At 38.0% G+C, this 21,147-nt stretch overlaps 1 protein-coding gene and 1 pseudogene across 5 annotated transcripts in view; one reads left to right on the top strand and one right to left on the bottom strand.

Moving 5' to 3' along the window:
• The first annotated feature begins 2,132 nt into the window (after positions 1 to 2,132).
• TMPO (thymopoietin) overlaps positions 2,133 to 21,147 on the top strand; it is a 32,231-nt gene continuing 13,216 nt past the window's right edge. For 2 of the 5 annotated variants that reach the window (XM_063074841.1, XM_063074840.1), the window contains exons 1-3: positions 5,857 to 6,216; positions 14,529 to 14,655; positions 16,252 to 16,410. In XM_063074841.1, the coding sequence (XP_062930911.1) occupies positions 5,938 to 6,216; positions 14,529 to 14,655; positions 16,252 to 16,410 (565 nt within the window). In that variant the 5' untranslated portion in view covers positions 5,857 to 5,937. Of the gene's footprint in view, positions 2,194 to 5,779; positions 6,217 to 14,528; positions 14,656 to 16,251; positions 16,411 to 17,430; positions 20,005 to 21,147 lie in introns of those variants that run through there. The other 3 variants (XM_063074838.1, XM_063074839.1, XM_063074842.1) reach the window with 3 other exon arrangements.
• Positions 12,053 to 13,056, bottom strand: LOC134360920 (arginine-fifty homeobox-like; annotated as a pseudogene).

Genomic DNA, 21,147 nt, shown 5'->3' with positions numbered 1-21,147 from the left:
TATGCAAAATTGAAAGGCAGATGTTGAATTCTGAGAAGGCAAGTTGTGCTACGTCAGCATCCTGCCAATGTCACCAATTGTCGCACTCTTTTACCTGCCTGTATCCTGCTGACTGGGCCAATTGTTGGACTAGGGCTGGGTCTGGAGCTCACAGACCCCTCAAGCCCGTTCCAGACTGGGTCATGAACCCTTCACACTAGGCTGGGTAACCAGACCCCTCACACGCCAGGCTGGGTCACCAGATCCCTCACACACAGGTCTTCGAGCAAGGTAACTGGCCAAAAGGGCCTTGGAGCCATAGGTTGGAAAGCATGGATGTGAGCAGCAGCGCCCAAGGCAACTAGACACCAGTCAAGGTGGCGGCACCGCACAGACGCACTAACTCCACCCACACACAACTTACAAAGAATGCACCGCACCACCCCCAACCGGACCCAAGGCGAGGGGCCCTGATTAAACTATTCTATTTTCCCAACAGCAAGTGATTCCCCAATTTTTTTAAAAAAAGAAAAATATTTGTGGTTATAAAATCACATGTGTTCATTGTAGAATATTTGGGAAATACAGAAAACATAAGAAAATGACAATCGCCTGTGCCCCCACTACCCAGCAGGAACTACTACAAACATTTTCGTGTATATTAATATAGTATTTTTTCTTCATACATATTTTAAAATATATACATATCCACACACACTTCTATATATATGTTCTTTATAGAACTGAGATCTTACTCTAATAATATGGTTCTCCATTTTTTTCTATTTGGTTATTACTTAATGGTATATTGTGAACATTCTCTCATATTCTTAAATAAATGTCCAGACATGATTTTCATGACCATGATTTTCATCATGTGGATATACCATAAGTTCCTTAAGAACTTATAAGTTCTTTATCATTGAAGATTTGAATTTTCAATTTTTCACCATTATAAAATGATGATGCAAAAATATCTTTATAAACTCCACATTTGATTATACCTTTAGAATAAATTCCAAGTGGCTTAAGGAAATAAACATTTTTTAAGGTTTTTGGCTTCTCAATCTTTGATATCACTTTTATTCTGCTCTCTTTGAGGTGACACCCTTAAGTTAATAACCAATGCTATGCAAAACAGGATAATGAAAAACAAAGAAGTCAGCTGTATGTTAACATAAAGAACTTCAAAAGGAGAGTGGAGGCAGTCATCTAAGTGATTAAAAAAAGTCATGGGAGCTGGCTGGTTAACTCACTTGGGAGAGCATGATGCTGGTAATGCCAAGGTCATGGGTTCAGATCCCCATGCCAACAAGGGGAAAAAAAGCTATGGAACATAAGATAACAAAAAAGGAAGTAAAGTTATGAAAAGTCTTCAAATAATTGTATCAATTTTTTTTTTAAGGTATGGCTTCACATGGAAATATTTTCCCACTGTTTCTCAAAGTTTTAGGTATCAATACTATGGTATTTTGAGTTTGTTTGTTTGTTTGAAGTCTAATCCTGTTTCAAAAAAAAAAAGATAATTGTCTTATATTGGATGAATGTAACACAAAATACAACACTAAGTCTTTTGTTTTAATTTAGAAAATTTCACAGGGATATGAGTTTTTTAAAGTCTTGATATTCTCACTCTTTGGTCAGAATGTCCCATAGAGAGACTACTGATGCATGAGAAAGGAGATGACCAAGTCCTTAAGGACAGAAGTGTGGGAACCAGAGTACAAATAGTGACATTTACTTGTGATAGGACATGTCTTCCATTGAAAAACAAAGATACAAGAGAAAATGACTGCAGATTTGGCAGTCTAAAATTGAAGGATTCCTTGCAAATATTTTCTATTTTCTCAAGGATGAGATAAGTTCACCAGATGAAAATGGAAAAAGATGGGGGAAAGAGATGTGAGAGACTTCAAGAGAGAAGTGTCAAATTAATTTTGGCATAAAGGTTTCTTCAGACACGGTGAACTGTAACCTAACTTGATGTGTAAACAGACTGTAACTCACTCTTGGAACAGGTAGCAGAGTCTTAGCCATTCACAGGCAGCCAGCTGTTCAAACCATGTTCAAATAAGGCAAAAGCCCAACTGCAACCAATCCAGCTGTTCTTGTACATCACTTCCATTTTCTGTGCCTCACTTTCCTTTTTCTGTCTATAAATCTTAGCTGACCATGCGGCAGCCCCCGAGTCGCTCTGAACATATTTTGGTTCTGGTGAGTGCCTGATTCCTGAATCATTCTTTGCTCAGTTAAACTCTGTTAAATTTAATTTGCCTAATTTTTCTTTATAACAGAAGTGAAGGTATGATAACATTGCCAGCCAGTGTTCAAGTGCTCCTGTGAGGACTGAGGTCATGAATTAAAACCAGTCAGCCAGTTGTATCAGTTGTCTCCAGCAATGTTTGCTGTTTAAATGCAAGCAGTGAGAAAGTTCAGCCCAAGCAGCGTTGAGGTTCTTCCAAGCAAGAAAGAGAAATATTGAGAGAAGAGTTGAAAATGTTTGCACAAGAGTGATCACAAAAATTTATCAGGGAATCTAAGACAGGTGAATTGGAAAATGATTATATATGATGGCAGAAGCAGGACAAAAGATTTTTAAAAAGTGTTGGGGTTAACAGATTAGAGGTCTTGAGTAGGTAATTGAGAGTACAATAAACTGGGAAGACAAGTTAGTGGTTTACAATGGGGATGCTTGAAATTGAGATTTAGAAGGTAAAGCTGTGATTGATGACAACGTTTGGAGTTGCCACTGGAGTGGATAAAATGGAATAGAGCAACAAGTTCTTGCAGATAAAAAGGTCAAAGGTCTAAGAGGCCAACTCTTGGTGTCGCATGGGTCAACCACAAGAAAGTTAAATTCATGTAGAATGTAGACAAGAAGGCTGGTGAGAAAAACTTAGAGTAAGAAGCTCTATAATTTCTGAAGGAGAATGGCCAGGAGGTTGGTAAATGATAGTAGAGGGGGATTTCGCCAGATGATACGAACTTCAAATGCTTTTGAAAGGGGAAAGAGGAGAAATAGTTTGGAAGTAGTAATCAGGAATAGAGGCCACCCAAACTCTGTAGCCCAACCTTTTGGCCTTAATGTACGTAGAATATGAAAGAAAAGTAACTTCTACTTTGGGGCTGGCTGGTTAGCTCAGTTGGTTAGAGCAACGGTCCTGATAAGACCAAGGTCCAGGGTTTGATCCCTTTACCAGCCAGCTGCCAAAAAAAACTACTTTGGATCTCTACAGCAGAGTTAAAAGCAAAGATTATCTTCATCACTTAAAAGAGTGCTCCTGGGGATATACCTGGGAGCATCTAGGATGATTCTAAGTCTGAATTTTATAACTCATGATTGATTAGAAAGATCTAGAAAAGAAAGCAACCTTACTGATAACTTATGACATCAACCACATCTCCTGAGAAATGTAGAATCTGCAAGTAACCTCCTATTGATAGCGCCCAGGGATAAGAAAAAGCTAATTAATGAAAGAGAATGAAAATGATATTTTTGTTTAGGGAACATTAATTTCAGGCATCTAGAATGCAGTTTTATGAATCATATCTTGAATATTGGCCTGTAGGGCATATTGTCTATTTAAAACAACTTTCAGATTCAACAGGTGATTTTTTTTTATTAACTTCAGCATTGTACTCTGCTCAAAAACTTAGGTAGAAGAATATTATCTTTAAATATCAGTGATGCCTCCTCCTCTGAGGATCCTCTTCAGGAACCTAGCTGCTCAAGGATCTACTACCATAGGGCAGCTGTCAGAGCCTAAAGACATTACTACATACAACACCTTAGTCAGATCAGATCTAGCCCTGGTAACTGCTTCTTTTCCGCCAGCAAACAGCAAAATCTACCTCTTAAAAATTATTACCATAGTCAGGCTACAGCCAAAGTTTTCAACTAGCAAAGTAACAATTTAACAGGATATTCTGCTAATTCAAATACAGTTTAACAGACCCACTGATTATGCTTTATCCTTGCAGAGATAAAGCTCTTTACTCTGCTCCTTATAATTTGAGACTATACTGGAAGAAATAACTGAACTGTGGCACGCACATTGCAGATTGGGATAATCCCACATGCATTAAATTTACTGGGGTTACCAATCACTGCAAAATCATGGTCCTTTGCCTCTCAACTCAGTTCCCCTTCCGGAGGTAACACTTGCTATAAAACACTTCCCTATGTGCCTAGGGAAGCTGTGGAGGCAAAAAAGAGTAACTTGCACAAGGCATCATAAAAATCTACAACATGACTTGCTAACTAAAATACAATTTTTAATTTGCATTACTGATCATAAGACTATTGCTTAAATATATATATTATACATATATAATATATAATATATAAAATATATATATTAAATATATATTATATATAATATATATAATGAATCCTGAGGTTTTTAGAAAAGATTAGTAAAATTTAATAAAATCATCTCTAGGAAAATAATCCATCATTTCAAGAAATAATGTCTCCTCGATTTGAACAAAATAAAACGGCTTAATTCATAGGAAACATTTTCAGCGAAGGCGCTTGTTTTAAATTTATTCCAGCTTAAACAACCACGTAGAAGTCAGGTAAACATTTTTTTTTTTTTTTTTAAGCAGCTTATAAAGCATAGTTTGGAGCTTAGAATTAAGACACCCTAAATCCGAGATCAGGTTCTCTCCTCTCTTGGAATAAAGCATCTTGAAACATATATATTCGTAAGAAATACAAGTATTTGTCATCTACGGTATTTGTTATCAAGAAGGCATTTTAATTGCAGTAAATTTCTGAGTCTATCAGGTTTTTACTTGGATCAGTAATATGGATTTGATTAGGCTTCCTCTAAGAGTAAAACCTGGTGTGCACCACCTCAGTTATTTTAAATTAACCCTTAAGGCGTTCCTAAATGTCCCGTTTCATTTTGTTATAATACTAAACCTTAGGTTTGATTAAATTAAGGTGTCTAACCTAGAGACGGCTCTCAACAGAAATACACGCACGGATTCGTCTTGAGCCTCAAATAACTGTTCAAATGAAATAACCTAGAAATGCTCCCGTCTTTGGGGTCAAAAGCGAATGGTATATTTAACAATACAATTTTGTCACAAATCCAAACGCAGTGTAAAGTGCCCAGTAGCAGAGGTCTGGCTCTCCCTGAATTTCAGGAACAAAAGAAGCGTCCGCGGGCACAGAGAGGGGGACTTAGCTCCCTGCCCTCCCCGCAAAGTAAATCAAGTCAGGGAGCAGGAGCGCCCACAGACATGCCTCGCTTTTCTCCCCCTTCAGGGCTAGCGTTCGGGAAGGCAAGGCTGCGGCTATTCTTCGGTGGACCCGTGTCCTGCGAGGGAGGGAGGCCCAGCCGAGGGTCCTTCCAGCTGGCCGGGCATCGGCCCGCGGGAGGTGACCGGCTCCCGAGAGGAAGGCTGCTCCTCAGGCAGGGGGAGGGAGAGGAAACGAAGCACAAAAGCTGTACGACGGGCCCCTTATCAGCGTCGAAGGGGAAGGGTGGAGAATAGAGAACAGAAACAGGCGAGCGCCCCGGCTCCCGCCCGAGCGGCTTTTAAACTGCGTTTCTACCACCTCTCGCTCGGCGCCACGGCTAATGGAACCCGCGCGAGCCGTCCCGCCAATCGCCGCCGCGCTTCCTCCCGCCGCCCGCCAATGGCGGGGCGCGTTCTTGGGGCGTGGGCGAAGCTGCCTGCTCTCCCGTTGCCTGTAGTGTGTGGGCTGGGGTTGGTGCAGCTCCCAGCTCGGCCGCACTTGATCCGTAGTTCTGCGCCGGGGGGCTTTTGTGTCCGGCTCGGGCTCTGCTTTGTGTCTGCGAGTTTTGCTCGGCTCCGCGGCGCTCCTCCCGGGCGGGAGCCGTGAGGCTCGGAGGCGGCAGTGCGGCCCCCTGGCCAGGAGCGAGCGCGCCCGGCGGGAGCGGCGGCTGGGAAGGCTGCAGGGAAGGGGATTCGCAGATCCCGGAGATGCCGGACTTCCTGGAAGACCCCTCGGTCCTGACGAAAGACAAGTTGAAGAGTGAGTTGGTCGCCAACAATGTGACGCTCCCGGCCGGGGAGCAACGGAAAGACGTCTACGTGCAGCTCTACCTGCAGCACCTCACGCCGCGCAACCGGCCGCCGCTCGCCGCGGGCGCCAACAGCAAGGGGCCCCCGGACTTCTCCAGCGACGAGGAGCGCGAACCCACCCCGGTCCTCGGCTCCGGGGCCTCTGCCGCGGGCCGGAGCCGGGCCACCGTCGGCAGGGTAAGGACGCCCTGCCGGGGCCACAAAGGCGTGCGTTTGGCGGTTGCGACGCGCGCTCGCCCGCGGCCCCTCCCTCCGGGGCGCCCCCTCGGGCCTCCTCGATGGCGGGGCTGTCCCCACGCCCGATCGCGAAGCTCCTTCGCCGCGAGCTTGCAGCCTTGCAAGGGGAGGGCGCTGGGGAGGAGAGACCAGGAGGTGGAGCGCAGGCTCGAGGCTTTCGACGTTGTGTGTCTGGGAGGTGTGAAGTTTGTGTTTGCGGTCGTTGATGTGCGCGCGGGTGGTGGCCCCGCGCGATGACTCGGGGATCCTTGGTCACCGGCCGCGGGGTTGGATATTTAACCAGGTACTTCCGAGCCCTTTTCGAAAGCCTCTGGTGGGTCAGTCCTAAAACGCTATAGGTGAAGTTCGAGCGCTTTCCCGCTTTATTAACTGAAATGACTCGTAACAGTCTCGGAGCGCTCCCTGGAGGGCAATTTGTGACATACTAATTTTTAACCAAAATTTGAAATAAAGTTCCCGCCTTTTTGTGTTTTTGCTTATGGAGGGCTTTTTGAACCGTTTAGTTTCTTATTTGTCTTATTCTTCGAGCAACAGGCCATCTTTTGACAGGGCAGCTTTACTCTATAAGGAGCATTTACGCGCTTATCATAGGCAAATATTTTAAAATCCTGATTATTAAGGGTTTGGGTTAACAGCCCCCCCCTTTGGTAAATTTTGCTTAATAAAAAAAAAGACTTCGGAATTAGGAAAAGTGTTTCTATTTTGTGACATTCTGATGTATCAGTATTGCAATTTGGAATTTCTGATACCGGTTAATTCTCGGATTGGTTCCAGCAAATGCTTATTTTGTTTGAGAATAGTTTGCTTCTCGTTCCGTGCTATTTTGTTGGTTTGCATCTACCGAGTTACATAGTTCGAATCAGAACGTAGTAAAAACTAGTGATTGGCGTAACATACAGTGCTTTGTAAGATACAGTGAATGTGGAATTTGGAGTTGTTGCTACTTATTCACTACTAGCAAAACTCAAAAACTGTTGCTTCATTCAAGCTTTACAACACTGTTGTTTAATTTTTAAAAATCTAATGTTTTCCTCACTACCCATGTGGAAATGAAAGACAGAGATGTAATCACACACATGTAATTTTAATTGAAAATCTTAGGGCTTTAGATAAATTGAAAGTCTTAAATGTCTTAAATCAGTGTCTGGCACACAGTAGTGCCAAATGAATGTTTGTTCAGTGAATGGCCAACCACACCTCATTGTTTCTGATGTCTTGTTTTCGTGGATTTTGAAGAAAGCTGTTTTACTATTCCGTAAACAGAAATTTACTTCTGAAGTAAAGCATATGCCTTACCCATTTTTCCCCACCCACTCTGAAAAAGAAGGTAGTATTCAAACTATTTCAGTAAAGGTTCGGCTGAAAATAAAGTATTTTCCATTTAAGTCAGCACTCTGAAAAAAACAGTTCTTCTGTAGAATCCTATATTGGTCTTCTGTGCAAATGTATTCCTGAAGTCTTTGGTGGTATGTTTTCAATAGGATTATTCTTGTTTATTTTGATAACAGAAACAACCATCTCGATTTTGTTTTTCCTAAAGCAACTTTGTAAAGGAGAGTTTATGTCGGAATCTACCCTGTGTTCTTTGGGGATAAGAAGATCTGAATGTAAAAATTTTAAATCTCAGATTGATTATCCAACATTTTTTAGTTTCAACCGTGTGCTCTTAACTACTGGAGAGCGATTTCTGCAGACCCAGTTCACCATCATAATAATTTAATTTCTTAGTTTTTTTTTTAATTGATTGTGTTTGTTATTTACTCATATCTGACCTCAACAGATTACCTATGCTATTCAAGATGGTCAGCACCATGCAAATAAGTTTGGGGTGAATGGAATTAACTTTTTTTTTTTTTTAAGGGGACCTACAATGGCCAATGGCATACTAAGCCCTTTATGTCTCATTTAATGGTTTGACCCATATAGAGAATATTTTATAACCATAGGTTTAAATGTCTTCTTTACCTTGAGTATTTAGAACTCAATGGTGAATACCCTTGCCTGGGCTCAATTGTGCCAGCAACTTGAAGAAGTTAATATTGGTAGTAAGTTGGTAGCATCATTTTCTGTTGTAAAGTACGTTAAGTAAAAGTGAGTAATAATTTAACTTAAAAGTCTGATAGATACTTTTATCTGGCATAGGAAAAAATATCTTGAATTTACCAGAAAAGAATTGTAGGGCATTATAATGTGTGAAAATATTCTATATGTCAGATTCTTTTATATGTACTATATTTTATGTTTTAGTTACTTTTAGCACCATTTTATTAACAATATATCGTCACATTTCTTAAAGAATATTTATAATCTAGGAGAAAGCCAAATCAAACATGAGAATTTGGCCAAGATTAAATATTTGCATGGCATGTACCTCCTATGTATGTATGTGTGTGTGTGTATGTATGTGTGTGTGTATGTTGTATGTGTGTGTGTATGTATGTATGGCAGGTGGCCAGTACAGGGATCTGAACCCTTGACCTTGATGAGGAATATTTTTAATTAAAAGAGGAACTTTCGGGCGGGCCCGTGGCTCACTAGGGTGAGTGCGGCGCCGCCAGTGCGGAGGCCGCGGGTTCGGATCCCATATAGGGAGGGTCGGTGCATTCACTGGCTGAGCGTTGTGCGGACCACACCCTTCCAAGGATTGCGATCCCCTTACCTGTCACACACACACACACAAAAAAAGAACTTTCATTTCAGCCTCCACCATGGTCTCTTAGATTCATTTACTGTGAAACGACAAAAATTTGCATGTTAAAAATTTTATTTTGGTTTTGTTTTCTTATTTCTAAGCTCTTATTTTATTGATCTTGATGATACGAGTGATTTGGGGTGTTGAAATTACCTAGATTGTGGACACAAAAATAAACATTTACAGGGTCAGCTATCTGCCTTTTTGTTCCAAGGTGCAGAGCATGAAGGTATAGCTATTTGGGATCCACTGGAGCATAGTTCACTTGAATGGTCTGGTCTGGTGGATTATGAATTCTTAACAGGAGATATTTAAAGACTTGGAACAGAACAGTATAAAAAGTAGTTTAGCGACAGTTAATGTTAATTAAATCATAAATTGACCAGCTACTGTATAGTAAGGTGTAAAGTGTACAATCTTCTCAATCAGAGTTACAGATTCAAATTCTAGGTCTGGTGCTTATTCAGATAAACTTGAACCGTGAACACTGCCTTCTCAGATCCTCCGTTTTCACCTGGAGTATAGGAAAATCTAATTGCTTTGTAAACAGATTGAGGATTACATGAGGTTGCATATGTGAAGTGTCTAGTACTCAGTAATTGATACCTATTGCAACATATGAATTCAACATTTTTTGTCTTTAATGCAAGGGCAATATAATGCAAAGTTACTATGATAATAGTTTTCAGAAATCAACGAAATGAATATGTGAAAGCGATGTATAAGGTTTGTTCAAATGTTACTATGTAGCATAGTGTGTAGATTTCCTGAGTTAGCGGTGCAGTCTTGGACCTCAGTTTCCTCACTTATAAAATGGGGATAGTAGTATCTTATCTCATATGATTTTTAGGATTCTGTAAGTTAATATATATAAGGTACTTAGAACACAATTGCATACACAGTGCTCAATAATATCTACTTTATAATAACAATGTTTTGTTTCAGCAATTAGGGAAATTAGAGTAGCTCATAGTGGTATCACAGAACTGTTGGATTTTAAAGCTGAAAGAGACATTAGAGATCTTCTGGTAGCTGGGAAGCAACTGGAGAACATTGCCACCTAGCTCATGGTAGTACTTAATATTTTTGGTTGAATGAAACTCTAAGAGATTAAGTGATTTACTTAAAGGAACAAATTCTTTGGAGGCAGAAATCAGTACAAACTAATGGTTCCTTCCTTCTTCCTGATTGAAACTGTTGGCTTGCTAATAGTGTACACCACACTATCTGCCTCCCAATTTTTATTCTTATTAAATTTGATTTTTATAAAATGACATTACTTTTCTGGAACTTTTGTCCATACAGATATAAGTCAGGGAAACTATTAGGAACCCTTGCTCTATTTGACTTACCTTCTGCAAATTTATTGGCCCTTTATTTAAAGATTCCTTTGTTAAGCAGAAGTTTTTCATTATGTTTGAAGGAAATGTAAGGGAGTTGGTTTTCTACTTCGATTTGATAGGCCTATCTGAGTATGATAAATCTGCTTTCTGTTGCCTACTTAAATGCTGCATCCAAATCACCTGAGATACACATTAAAAATACAGATTCTCAAGCTCAAGTTTGAGTCAGAATGGGATAAGACCTTTTAAAATAGGGGTAACTTTTCTAATAAGTTTTGAGATTTTGATGATGAGCCAGACTTGGAGACTGTTGCTCAAGGAGTTTACTATTTGGAGAAGATAAAGCACATACACAAATAATTAGTAAAGTAGGTTTAATGTGGTGAGTGCCAAAGAAAGAGATTTCTGGAAAATCTCAGGCTGTTGCAAGGAGTTGGAAATCTTGATAGTAAAATTGGAACATTCTTACGTTGGCAGGGATTATCTATAGGTAATATGATTGACTGTTTTTCCATTATTTAAAATATTTATGTTATATAGTGGATTTTTTCTCGCCAGCCTGTCCACATTTTTGGGGAAAATTCAAGTAGGTTACTAACAGGATTAGGTCTGTTCGATTAAAATAAATCTCTAAAGAATTCAAGGCTTTAAAAATATAGAACTCTTAGACTCTAAGCAACTATTTTCACATCAAAGTGTGGGTTGCTTCAAGATTTGATCCTGATAATTCTTTTTCAATGCAATATATGTATATTAAAGTCTTCTGAAAGTATCCTCACCATAACTTCACAGCCATCTTTTTATTAATGATTTTGCTTGAATTAACATAATTGTTCTTATTAGCAAAAATATTAGAAAAAAAATTTCTCAATCTTGCTTTATATGAAGTGTTTCAATTTTTTTTTTTTTTTAAATAAGAAAAATGAAATTTCTTCAGTTTTCGAGGCTGGGAAGTCCAAGGTCCAGGGATTACATCTGATGAGGGCCTTCTTCCTGTGGGGCCTCTGTAGAGTCTTGAAGTGGTGCAGAACATCCGAGGGCAAGGACTGAGCAAGAGCACTTCTTTGTGGTCACTTGCTCCCCTTATAAAGCCCCCTGATAACCCATTAAACCAATAATCCAAGAATTAATCCATTCATGAGGGCTAGTCCTCATGATCCAATCACCTCTTAAAGCCCCCCATTTCAAATACCATATTGGGGATTAAATTCCAACATGAGCTTTGGAGGGGGCAAACATTCAAACCATAGCTTGTCCCATCTTCAGAAATCTGTTTTATCTATTCTTGTACCTCTTACTATGTCTGGGCCCTTGTACTATATTAAAGCTATTGATGGTGGTGATTTCCCCTTAAATTTTGACCAGAAATTCCCTTTAAAACACCCCAAAGCTAAAGACTGGAAATAAGATGTAAGTTTATAACCTTCTCTCATTAAAAGTGGATGACCCCATAAAACTGCTGTCCCTCTTTTAAAAAGTCCAAGATAGTTTTGGGAAGAGGGAATTTTGGAGTCTTATTGGCTGAAGGGACTAGAAGGATCTCTCCCCAGGAAGGGTTGTGGGGCTGATTGTGTAGTGCTGAGCTATACTTGTAAAAACAATCTAGTTTTTACAGTATTTCCATGGAAATCAAAGTGATACTAACGCAGATACTTGGGTTAAAAATCAGACAAAGAAAAGAAGAGAGTCAAGGGGTAGGAAGATCTGTTTTCTAAATTGTATGGTATTTACTAAACTTTGATCAGAGAAATCCAAAGTATACCATACTGGATGTGTTCTGGAATTCCAAGCTGTCTCTTCGACTATAGGCTGCAAAGATTTGGCTTGTCATACCAGACTAGTTTTGGCTTCTCCTACTGGACCAGGTTTGTGACGGAGATAGATCTACAGCTGGACCAGCAAAAGCACTGAGAAGGAACCCTGTCCTTCTGGCTGGGGCCTTGTGAATGAGCGATACTGATATAGATAGTGGAAGGAAGAGCTGGATATCTCATCCTCGTCAGGAAAACTGTACAGTTCTATGATTTGGGCTTTGTCATAGACATCAGAGTACAAAGCAGAAAGTGAGGCCACTAGCCTCTCCAATTGAGGATCTTGCATTTGAAAACCACTTGTGGAACTTTCAGTGAAGACAGAGTCCCATGCTTGATTGGAAGAGCCTGAGATCTGAGGTGGGAGGGAGCTGTGGAAATCTGAAACCACAGGAAAAAGAATAAGGACTGGTGGATGTGCTCGATGAGAAGGATTTGTTTTGGTTGTTTTAGTGATTGCTGCTGTTGCTACTGCTGCTTCCTCAATTTGAATCACCTGTTCCTGAACCAGACCTTCACTGTTGACTCCAGTAGGTTGAGTTTCAAAGCTAGTTTCTTCTGGAGATTTTTATCTGGGAACCTGGTCTGGCTAAACAGAGCCTCCAGCTCTTCATACTATTTGTGTTGTGAGTGAATGTGGTACGTTCTTGATGCGTCTTCCATAATGTGGAATTGGCTTGATCCAGTGGCATCAAGTGCATACTGGACTTACCCATGTTGATTAAAGTGTGTGAGGAGTCACGAGGGGCATTCTGTTCATCAGGGGTATGGGACTAGCTGGATCCCATGGTATCAAGTTCATGCTGGAATCATTCAGGTTGGTAAAAGGGTCTGGATTCTCTGGGGCCATTCTGTTAATCTGGGTTTCTGAAATCTGGGCTGGAAGGACTGTTGTGAATCCCCGTGGAGTGCCCTTTTCAATCCTGCTTGACATATCTCACTCAAGATGCAGTTTTGTTAGTGTATATTTCAAATTTTTATTAATAACAAATTCTAGTACATGGCCAAATATTGCCTTGCCAGTGCCCACCCCTCCTAAACCCCCCCCCCCCCCGCATTACTGGAAAGTACGCAGTTATACAACTTTATAATTTTAGCCATTTTCATAAAATATTTCTAGGATGTGTCATTAACTCTTCTGCCTTAAATAGTAATTGGGGCCTAAATTGACTTGGATAGATGTTTTTGGCCATTGTTTAAACAGTACTTTCTATTTTTTGTCCAGTACTCTGATGCTTTCTGGGATTACTGAGGCATTTATAAGGCTGTGTGCCACAGTTTTAAAAGGTTCTCATACTTTTGTTCCCTTCACTTATTAACCTTGGAAATTTATATGGTTTTTCCAATACATACTGCCATTGCTTAAATTATTTTAAAAACTTCTTTTGAAATTTCTCTTAAAGTTTGTTGTGTTTTGATTTTTCTTAGGAAATGACCATGTAAAACAAAATCTGGTGACTAAGCTGTATCAGAGGTGGTATGTAACCAGGAAATTTGTCAGACTTCCTTCGGGGGTCATAAACTGACTGTTAAAATAATTATGTGATAAGGAGAGTATTCATTTGGCTTCTTAAGTTCTGATATACTTGTTTAAAGAAAATCATTTTTATATTTAACTGGAGTATAAGCCTCTATGGTAAAGTCTTACCGTTAAAAAAAAGACTTACCGTTATGGTGGTGTCTGGGCGGTACAGGGATCAAACCCTGGATCTTGGTGTTATCAATACCATGCTCTTAACCAAATGAGCTAACCAGCCAGCCCTGGTTTAAACTTTTAAGGATTATCAAAAGTGGTTAATAGTAAATTGTGTTTACAGATATCTGGATGAAAAAGTCTATACCCAGTCTGGCTTAACTTTGCAACTTTCATGCCAGTCTATCTCCCTTGCCATCAGGAGTTATATATTTTAAGAAATGTGTTGGCCTGTTAGTTAGCTCACTGGTAGAGCGTGATGCCGATAACACCAAGGTCAAGGGTTCAGATCCTTGTACTGGCCAACCACCAAAAAAAAAGAAAAAAGAAATGCAGTATAATTTTTGGTTATTTAAAAGAAAACAAGCATAAAATTCATTATAATACAGATGTACTCATATAATGTTATCCAAAGTCAGTTTGTTTTACTTCCTTTCATCACCACCTCTTTAGATAGGTAATCCAAAATTGACTATTTTAACAGTAATGTCTTTAAAATTTGAGTTACTTGCTTGACTATTAGGTTTGTTTAATTACAGTTGAATTTTGAAAGTGCCTTTAAATAATGGGTTGCTTTTAATTTAATCAAATTACTAGGCCTAATATAACTACAAATCAACTTGGAGGTGAATGTTTATTGTATACAGAGTGTTACTTATGTAGTAAATGATCACTTTTTAACTCATGTGGAAATAATTGGACTTTGTTTACAGAAAGCCACAAAGAAAACTGATAAACCCAGACAAGAAGATAAAGATGATCTAGACGTAACAGAGCTCACTAACGAAGATCTTCTGGATCAGCTTGTGAAATATGGAGTGAATCCTGGTCCTATTGTGGGTGAGTGGATAAAATTTTAAATGTCTTTTCTATGAAGCAGGGTCCTAAATTGTTATCTCCTCTTGCCTAGTAGTCAAAGTTTGGGTTCTTAGGGTGTCTTTCATCAATCATTTATATGACCAGGACCTTAGTTTCTTTAAGTGAGGGAAATAAAGTGAGAGGATTGAACTAGATAATCTCCAAAACTACCTCTCTTGTTGAGATTGTTTCATATGGTGCTCATGTCATACTACTTGAGGAGAGAGATTGTCTTACATGACAGTTGAGGAAACTCCGAGGTAACGTACCTGGCTAAATTCATCCAAATCAGTAAGTTAGTGACAGACTTGAGTTGTTAACATAGCTCAGGTTATTCATTTCCTAGCATTCGACCCTTTTTCAGTTATCATTAATGCATCCTGTCTTGATTGGAATTCAAGAATTATACCCTAAAGAACAAACTTAGAAAAGAAAACATAGAACTAAATACACCATCGTTGGGTTATTTTTGAGTGATGATTTTGCAAGGTTGATTATCCCTTAGTTTTGGAGGGTCTCAGTACTAACCTCAAGATGAGAAAAATAAGTTTTGATTGTTTAAGGTGTGTAAAATTTTGAACACTGGAAGTTTGCTGGGTTTTGCTATAAGGTATAGTTGCAAATCAGGATTTAGAATGTTTTGTTTTATTTAATATACTGCTTCCAAACAGATAGAAATAAGCCTATTAATATAGTTACCAATAGACATTTGATACCTTTTTCATTTTTCATTTGGAATTCCAAAGGGAGACACTGAAAAATGTGTGTTATATATCAGCATACACTAAATTACAACTTGGAGACACTGAAAAATGTGTGTTATATATCAGCATACACTAAATTACAACTTGGTATACCAGCTGACTACTTATATAACCATTTATAGATATGTGTTGTTGTTTCTAGAAAATAATCATTGTCATTTTACTCATCTTACAGAAATCAAGGGAAAGGACTGCTAGTGTAAAACAAAATAAAGGTTTTCAGTTTTAAATTGTCATTGATGTTGAAATGTGTTAAGAATTTGTAATCAGTTTTGCTTTGCTATCTAATTGGTATATAATTTCTTTTTGTAATTTGTGTTTTTCATGAACAAGGCATTTTAACTGCAAAGAAGTTATATTTAAATGTGACTTATGGAACTTTTCTCCATAACTGAATGGCTGTTTATAGGCTTATTAATTTCTTAGTATTAATTTTTTAGTATTCTTCAGAGGGGTATAATCTGTTTATAAAAAAGGTTTTTCTTCATAGACAAGTACTATTACATAGCTATACAAAGTCCAAGACTTTGTCAAAAATACTCAGGTTACATGGCTCTTTAGTAGGTTATTTCTACAGTAAGACCTGTATCAGTCTACTGTGTATTTCATGCTATTAAAAGAAACGTAATCACTTATTAAAACCCAGAAAACACCAATTTTAGAAAAGAGTATATTACATACTATTTTTAAACACTTAAGTTTAAAAAAGGAAAGGGTGAAAAAGTTTTAAGCATACAATGTTGCTAACGATAGTATCTGGGCTAAATTTAAATAAGACAGTGCAAGTACTAAAGCAAGTTCTGCCTCAATTTAGGAACAACCAGGAAGTTATATGAGAAAAAGTTGATGAAACTGAGGGAACAAGGGACAGAATCAAGATCTTCTACTCCTCTGCCAACAATTTCTTCTTCAGCAGAAAATACAAGGCAGAATGGAAGTAATGACTCTGACAGATACAGTGACAATGAAGAAGGTAAAATATTAAATGGTGTTAATCAAATATATGTAATTAAGGTTTTAAATTAAAATTCAACTCTGGTGAAATGAAAAGGTAAAATTGAAGACAATATTGGCAAAACATATATAATATTTGTTCGTATCATTAGAGTAATTCTCCCGGTAATTTGATTTAAATACTTTCTGTTGAGGGTTTCTAAGAAACAAAAAAGTACAAAGGTCTAATTTTCCATCACCTAAAATCGCCAGTTAACTTGATCTTTTTTTGCTCCAAATCTCATTTCTCTAAGAGAATAAGTACTACAAGTAAAGACAGAGTTCCCGCCACTTACCCCTTTCCCATTATCACCTCCACAGAAGCAACCACTATCATTAATTTGATGCTTATCTTTCCAGTTTGTTTTTTAAACTTTTGTGTAAGCATCAGTCTAATTCATGGTATTTTGTACTTTTAAAAGTCTATATAAATGATATGGTAAATCTTTTCACTTGCTTTTCTTTGCTCCATGTTATGTATTTGAGATCTAATTTTATTGGTTATTACATATACATGTGATTTATTCCCTGTAGTTAGTGCTAGCATTTGAATAGGGCATATTTTCTCTGTTCTCTGTTAATAGGCATTTACATCGTTTACAGTTTTTGATAGATAATCTAAATGTAAGGCAACTTTAAAGCGAATATTTTAACCATATTTTTAGTAGACTATTTTAAGAAGATTTGACCATGATATTTAAATTATTTTTTGAGAATAGTACATGAAATAAATGTCCTTTTAAAAATTATTATAAGTACAACCTGATATTTATAAGCTTTTAATGACTTGTTTGTTAATTTTGTGATTATTTAATTTGATCCAAATTGCTTATGTCTTCATGAGTATTACCTGCCAGGGCATAGTCTGCCAAATTGGTTGTTCAGAGTATAAAATATAGAGTCTTTTTCTTCAACAGCACTATTTTAGCAAGGAGGCAAAGAATAAAATCAGCTTAAACACAAGTAATGCTTAAACTTCCTGCCTCTTTTGCCTCTACAGGAAAGAAGAAAGAACACAAGAAAGCGAAGTCCACTAGGGATTTTGTTCCTTTTTCTGAACTTCCAACTACTCCCTCTGGTGGATTTTTTCAGGACATTTCTTTTCCTGAAATCTCCACCCGTCCTCCTTTGGGCAGGACTGAACTACAGGCAGCTAAGAAAGTACATACTTCTAAGGGAGACCCACCTAGGGAGCCTCTTATTGCCACAACCTTGCCTGGCAGGGGACAGTTGCAGAAGTTAGCGTCTGGAGGAGATTTGTTTATTTCCTCCAAGTCTAGCCGTGGTAGGTGTTTAGAGAAAAGTTCTTCGTCATCTTCTCAGCATGAACTCGCTGCCATGTTGGTCTCTACTGCAGCCTCTCCTTCACTGAGTAAAGAAACCACCACTACTTGCTATAAAGACATAGAAAATATTTACTGTGGAGAGAAAAGTGGAATTCAGCCATTATGTTCTGAGAGGTCCCATATTTCAGATCAGTCGATTCTCTCCAGTGAAAGGAAAGCACTAGAAGAGTCTGAGAGATCACAAGTAATTTCTCCACCACTTGCTCAGGCAATCAGAGATTATGTCAATTATCTGTTGGTTCAGGGTGGGGTAGGTAGTTTGCCTGGGACTTCTAACTCTGCACCCCTACTGGATGTAGAAAACATATGGAAGAGAATTGGTCAATCTAATTTTCAAGAAACTGAATCCCTGTCACCTCCACGAAAATTCCCTAGACTCGATGAGAAGTCAGTAGAGGAAAGGGATTCAAGTTCCTTTGTAGCATTTCAGAATCCACCTGGCTCTAAACTGTCTTCTTTTGCCAAAACTGCTATCTCTAATTCACTCGCTACCTTAGGCATAGAAATGGCTAAGCAATCACAGCTGGATAAAATAGATGCCTCAGAACTATCCTTTCCCTTCCATGAATCTATTTTGAAGGTAATTGAAGAGGAGTGGCAGCAAATTGACAGGCAGCTGCCTTCATTGGCACATAAGTATCCGATTTCCTCCAAAGAGGCAACACAGATATTAGCAGTTCCAAAAGTAGATGATGAAATCCTCGGGTTTATTTCTGAAGCCACTCCACCAGCAGGTATTCAGGCAACCTCCACTGAGTCTTGTGGTAAACAGTTGGACTTAGCACTCTGTAGAACATATGAAGCTGCAGCATCAGCATTACAGATTGCAACCCACACAGCCTTCGTAGCTAAAGCTATGCAGGCAGACATTAGTAAGGCTGCACAGATTCTTAGCTCTGATCCTAGTCATACACACCAAGCACTTTGGATTCTAAGCAAAACATATGATGCAGCCTCATTTCTTTGTGAAGCTGCATTTGATGAAGTGAAGGTGGCTGCCCATACCATGGGATCTTCCACTGTAGGTCGCCGACATCTCTGGCTGAAGAATTGCAAAATTAATCCAGCTTCTAAGAATAAGCTGACTGTTGCTCCCTTTAAAGGTGGAACATTATTTGGAGGAGAAGTATACAAAGTAATTAAAAAGCATGGGAAAAAACAGTAATAAAGTTAAGAACAAAGGCATCTATGTTGTCTTTGGTATGGGGAGCTTAGAAGGTTTTCTAGGAAATTCAGGTACTTTTATGACAAAATTTTTATTTTAACGTCTTTTTAGTCTCTAGATTGGGCCAAATTTCAAGGTGCTAAGCTTCTATGCATCAAATTACAATATAGAAATAATGAGCATAGTCTTTACTGTTTTTGATAGTACCATACTCATTCTCCTTTATACCCAGGATGGAATTAAACAGTTCTAACACATTCAAAAGAATGATTTCATTCTTTTTGATACTCCCATCTAAGTATCTTTCTACTTTCTAAAATCTGTTCACATTTTTGCTCTCATTTTCTTTCGTTTCATGTTTACTCATGTTGGCAACATCATTTATATTATTCTAGATCATTGCAGCTCAGAGTGCCAGTCCAAAAATTGTTACTGAGCCACAGACAAGATAAGCATGCACAAGGATTTAAATCTAGAGACACTTTTAGGTCACTGACAGGATTTTTTTGTAGTAAAATGCTATTGATAGTGAAAGCAAGATATTGGTTTACATTCTGGTGCAAGTGCCTCATTTCTTCAGGGACTTGGTAACAATTTATGGACCAATGACAGTCCATGGACCATGCTTTGCAAAACACTGCTCTAGATGATAATAGATATTCTGGGATAGTGTGTGTGCACTACCACTCTAGTTTGTAAGAAGAACTAGACACTGGAAAGATGGGGCTTTTTTTTAACAACGTAATACTTTTCTTTCAAGGAATATTATATTTCGTGGATGATTAGGCTTAACAATCTAGGCACAAAAAACAAATTTGAATTATTATTTTTTAAAGCCGTAAAGAACTATATCCCAGTGTCTGTATGTCTGTACGTAAAGCAGTGTATTTATCCTCTGTTTTCATTACTATGATTGTAAGATGAGTCTAACTATAGAGGCATTTGATAATCAAATTTCTTTGCATTTATATGGAAAATAGTAGTCTTAAGTATAACAGAATATGCTCCTTTGAGTACTTTTCTAGTCATTACCATATTATATATGTCCATCTTTGCAGCTTTCTAGGACTAATTTTATTTGTTATTTGTCTTCTGAAATGTACATGTATACATGTACCTACTAAGTGCTATGTGATTTTTAAACATGTATTACTGTAGAATGCTTCTGCAAATTCAATAAAGTTGTTAAATTTGAACAGTTTTGTGTGGTCTCCAGAAACATGTTGTATGTGTGTTTTATTCTTGGAGTTACAACAAGTTAAATATTTGTGAATGAACATCCCTTTTCCATTTCATCATTGAAACTCACTTGATGTTCCTATGACATAATTGAAAATATTCTAATTATTGGTGTATGGTTTTTCTTCTGTTTGAGGACCATGCTTTTATTGGCTGTTGGAATCTAAATTTGTAAGAGGAATTAATCTGTAATGAGATAACTTATTTTTCTAATCAGTTTCTGCTCAACCGTTAAGTTTTTACTTTGCGCTTTCTAATTCTTAGATTCTGAATTAACAAGGCATAAAAACATTTTATATTTATAATGGTTGTACCAAACAGATATATTTATAGATTCATTAACTGAAGTGTTGGGAGATGGGGGATGGAGTTGATAGCTTAGTCCTAAATAAAGATTGGACTATTTGAACTAACCTGGTGAAAATCACTGTTCTTTTTTGGGAAACTTGCAAGTAGAATCTGGACTGACTAGTGTTCCACTGGAAAGTTAGCAAGACACATATAGCTGTCTTGACCATTGTTTTTGCACAATTATGTTGAGTTCATGTAAAACTAAGCTTTGTTTAAGAATTGACACCATACCTGTCTCTTTGGTTAAAAAAAAAAAAGAAAAAAATCTAAAATTTTTGGTAGTAGAAGTTTTATAAGTAATAAGTGACTTACTAATTTTGCTATGCTATGATAAATGGCCACAAAAATGGGGAAGTTATCTAAAATTTTAATCAGTCTTTTAAAAAGTCTAGATCTTCAAATGCTAATAAAATCAAAGCTAGGAGAATGGAATGTTGAAGCCTATAAAAAATATGTACCTTTGAATTGGTAGGTTAATAACCATCACGGTGATAAGTAATATATAAGTCTGGCTTCTCTTCAAATACATATTATCTTATTTTTATTATGGTGAGGAAAGAGACCTGTAATTGGTTGTACTTTTTCTGTGAACAAGATTCCTCCTTATCTCCGTTTT

The sequence above is a fragment of the Cynocephalus volans genome, chromosome 12 (genome assembly GCF_027409185.1).
Source record: "Cynocephalus volans isolate mCynVol1 chromosome 12, mCynVol1.pri, whole genome shotgun sequence".
NCBI lineage: Eukaryota > Metazoa > Chordata > Mammalia > Dermoptera > Cynocephalidae > Cynocephalus > Cynocephalus volans.
Note: the sequence above shows the minus strand (reverse complement) of the source record. Positions and strands in the feature narration are given on the sequence as shown.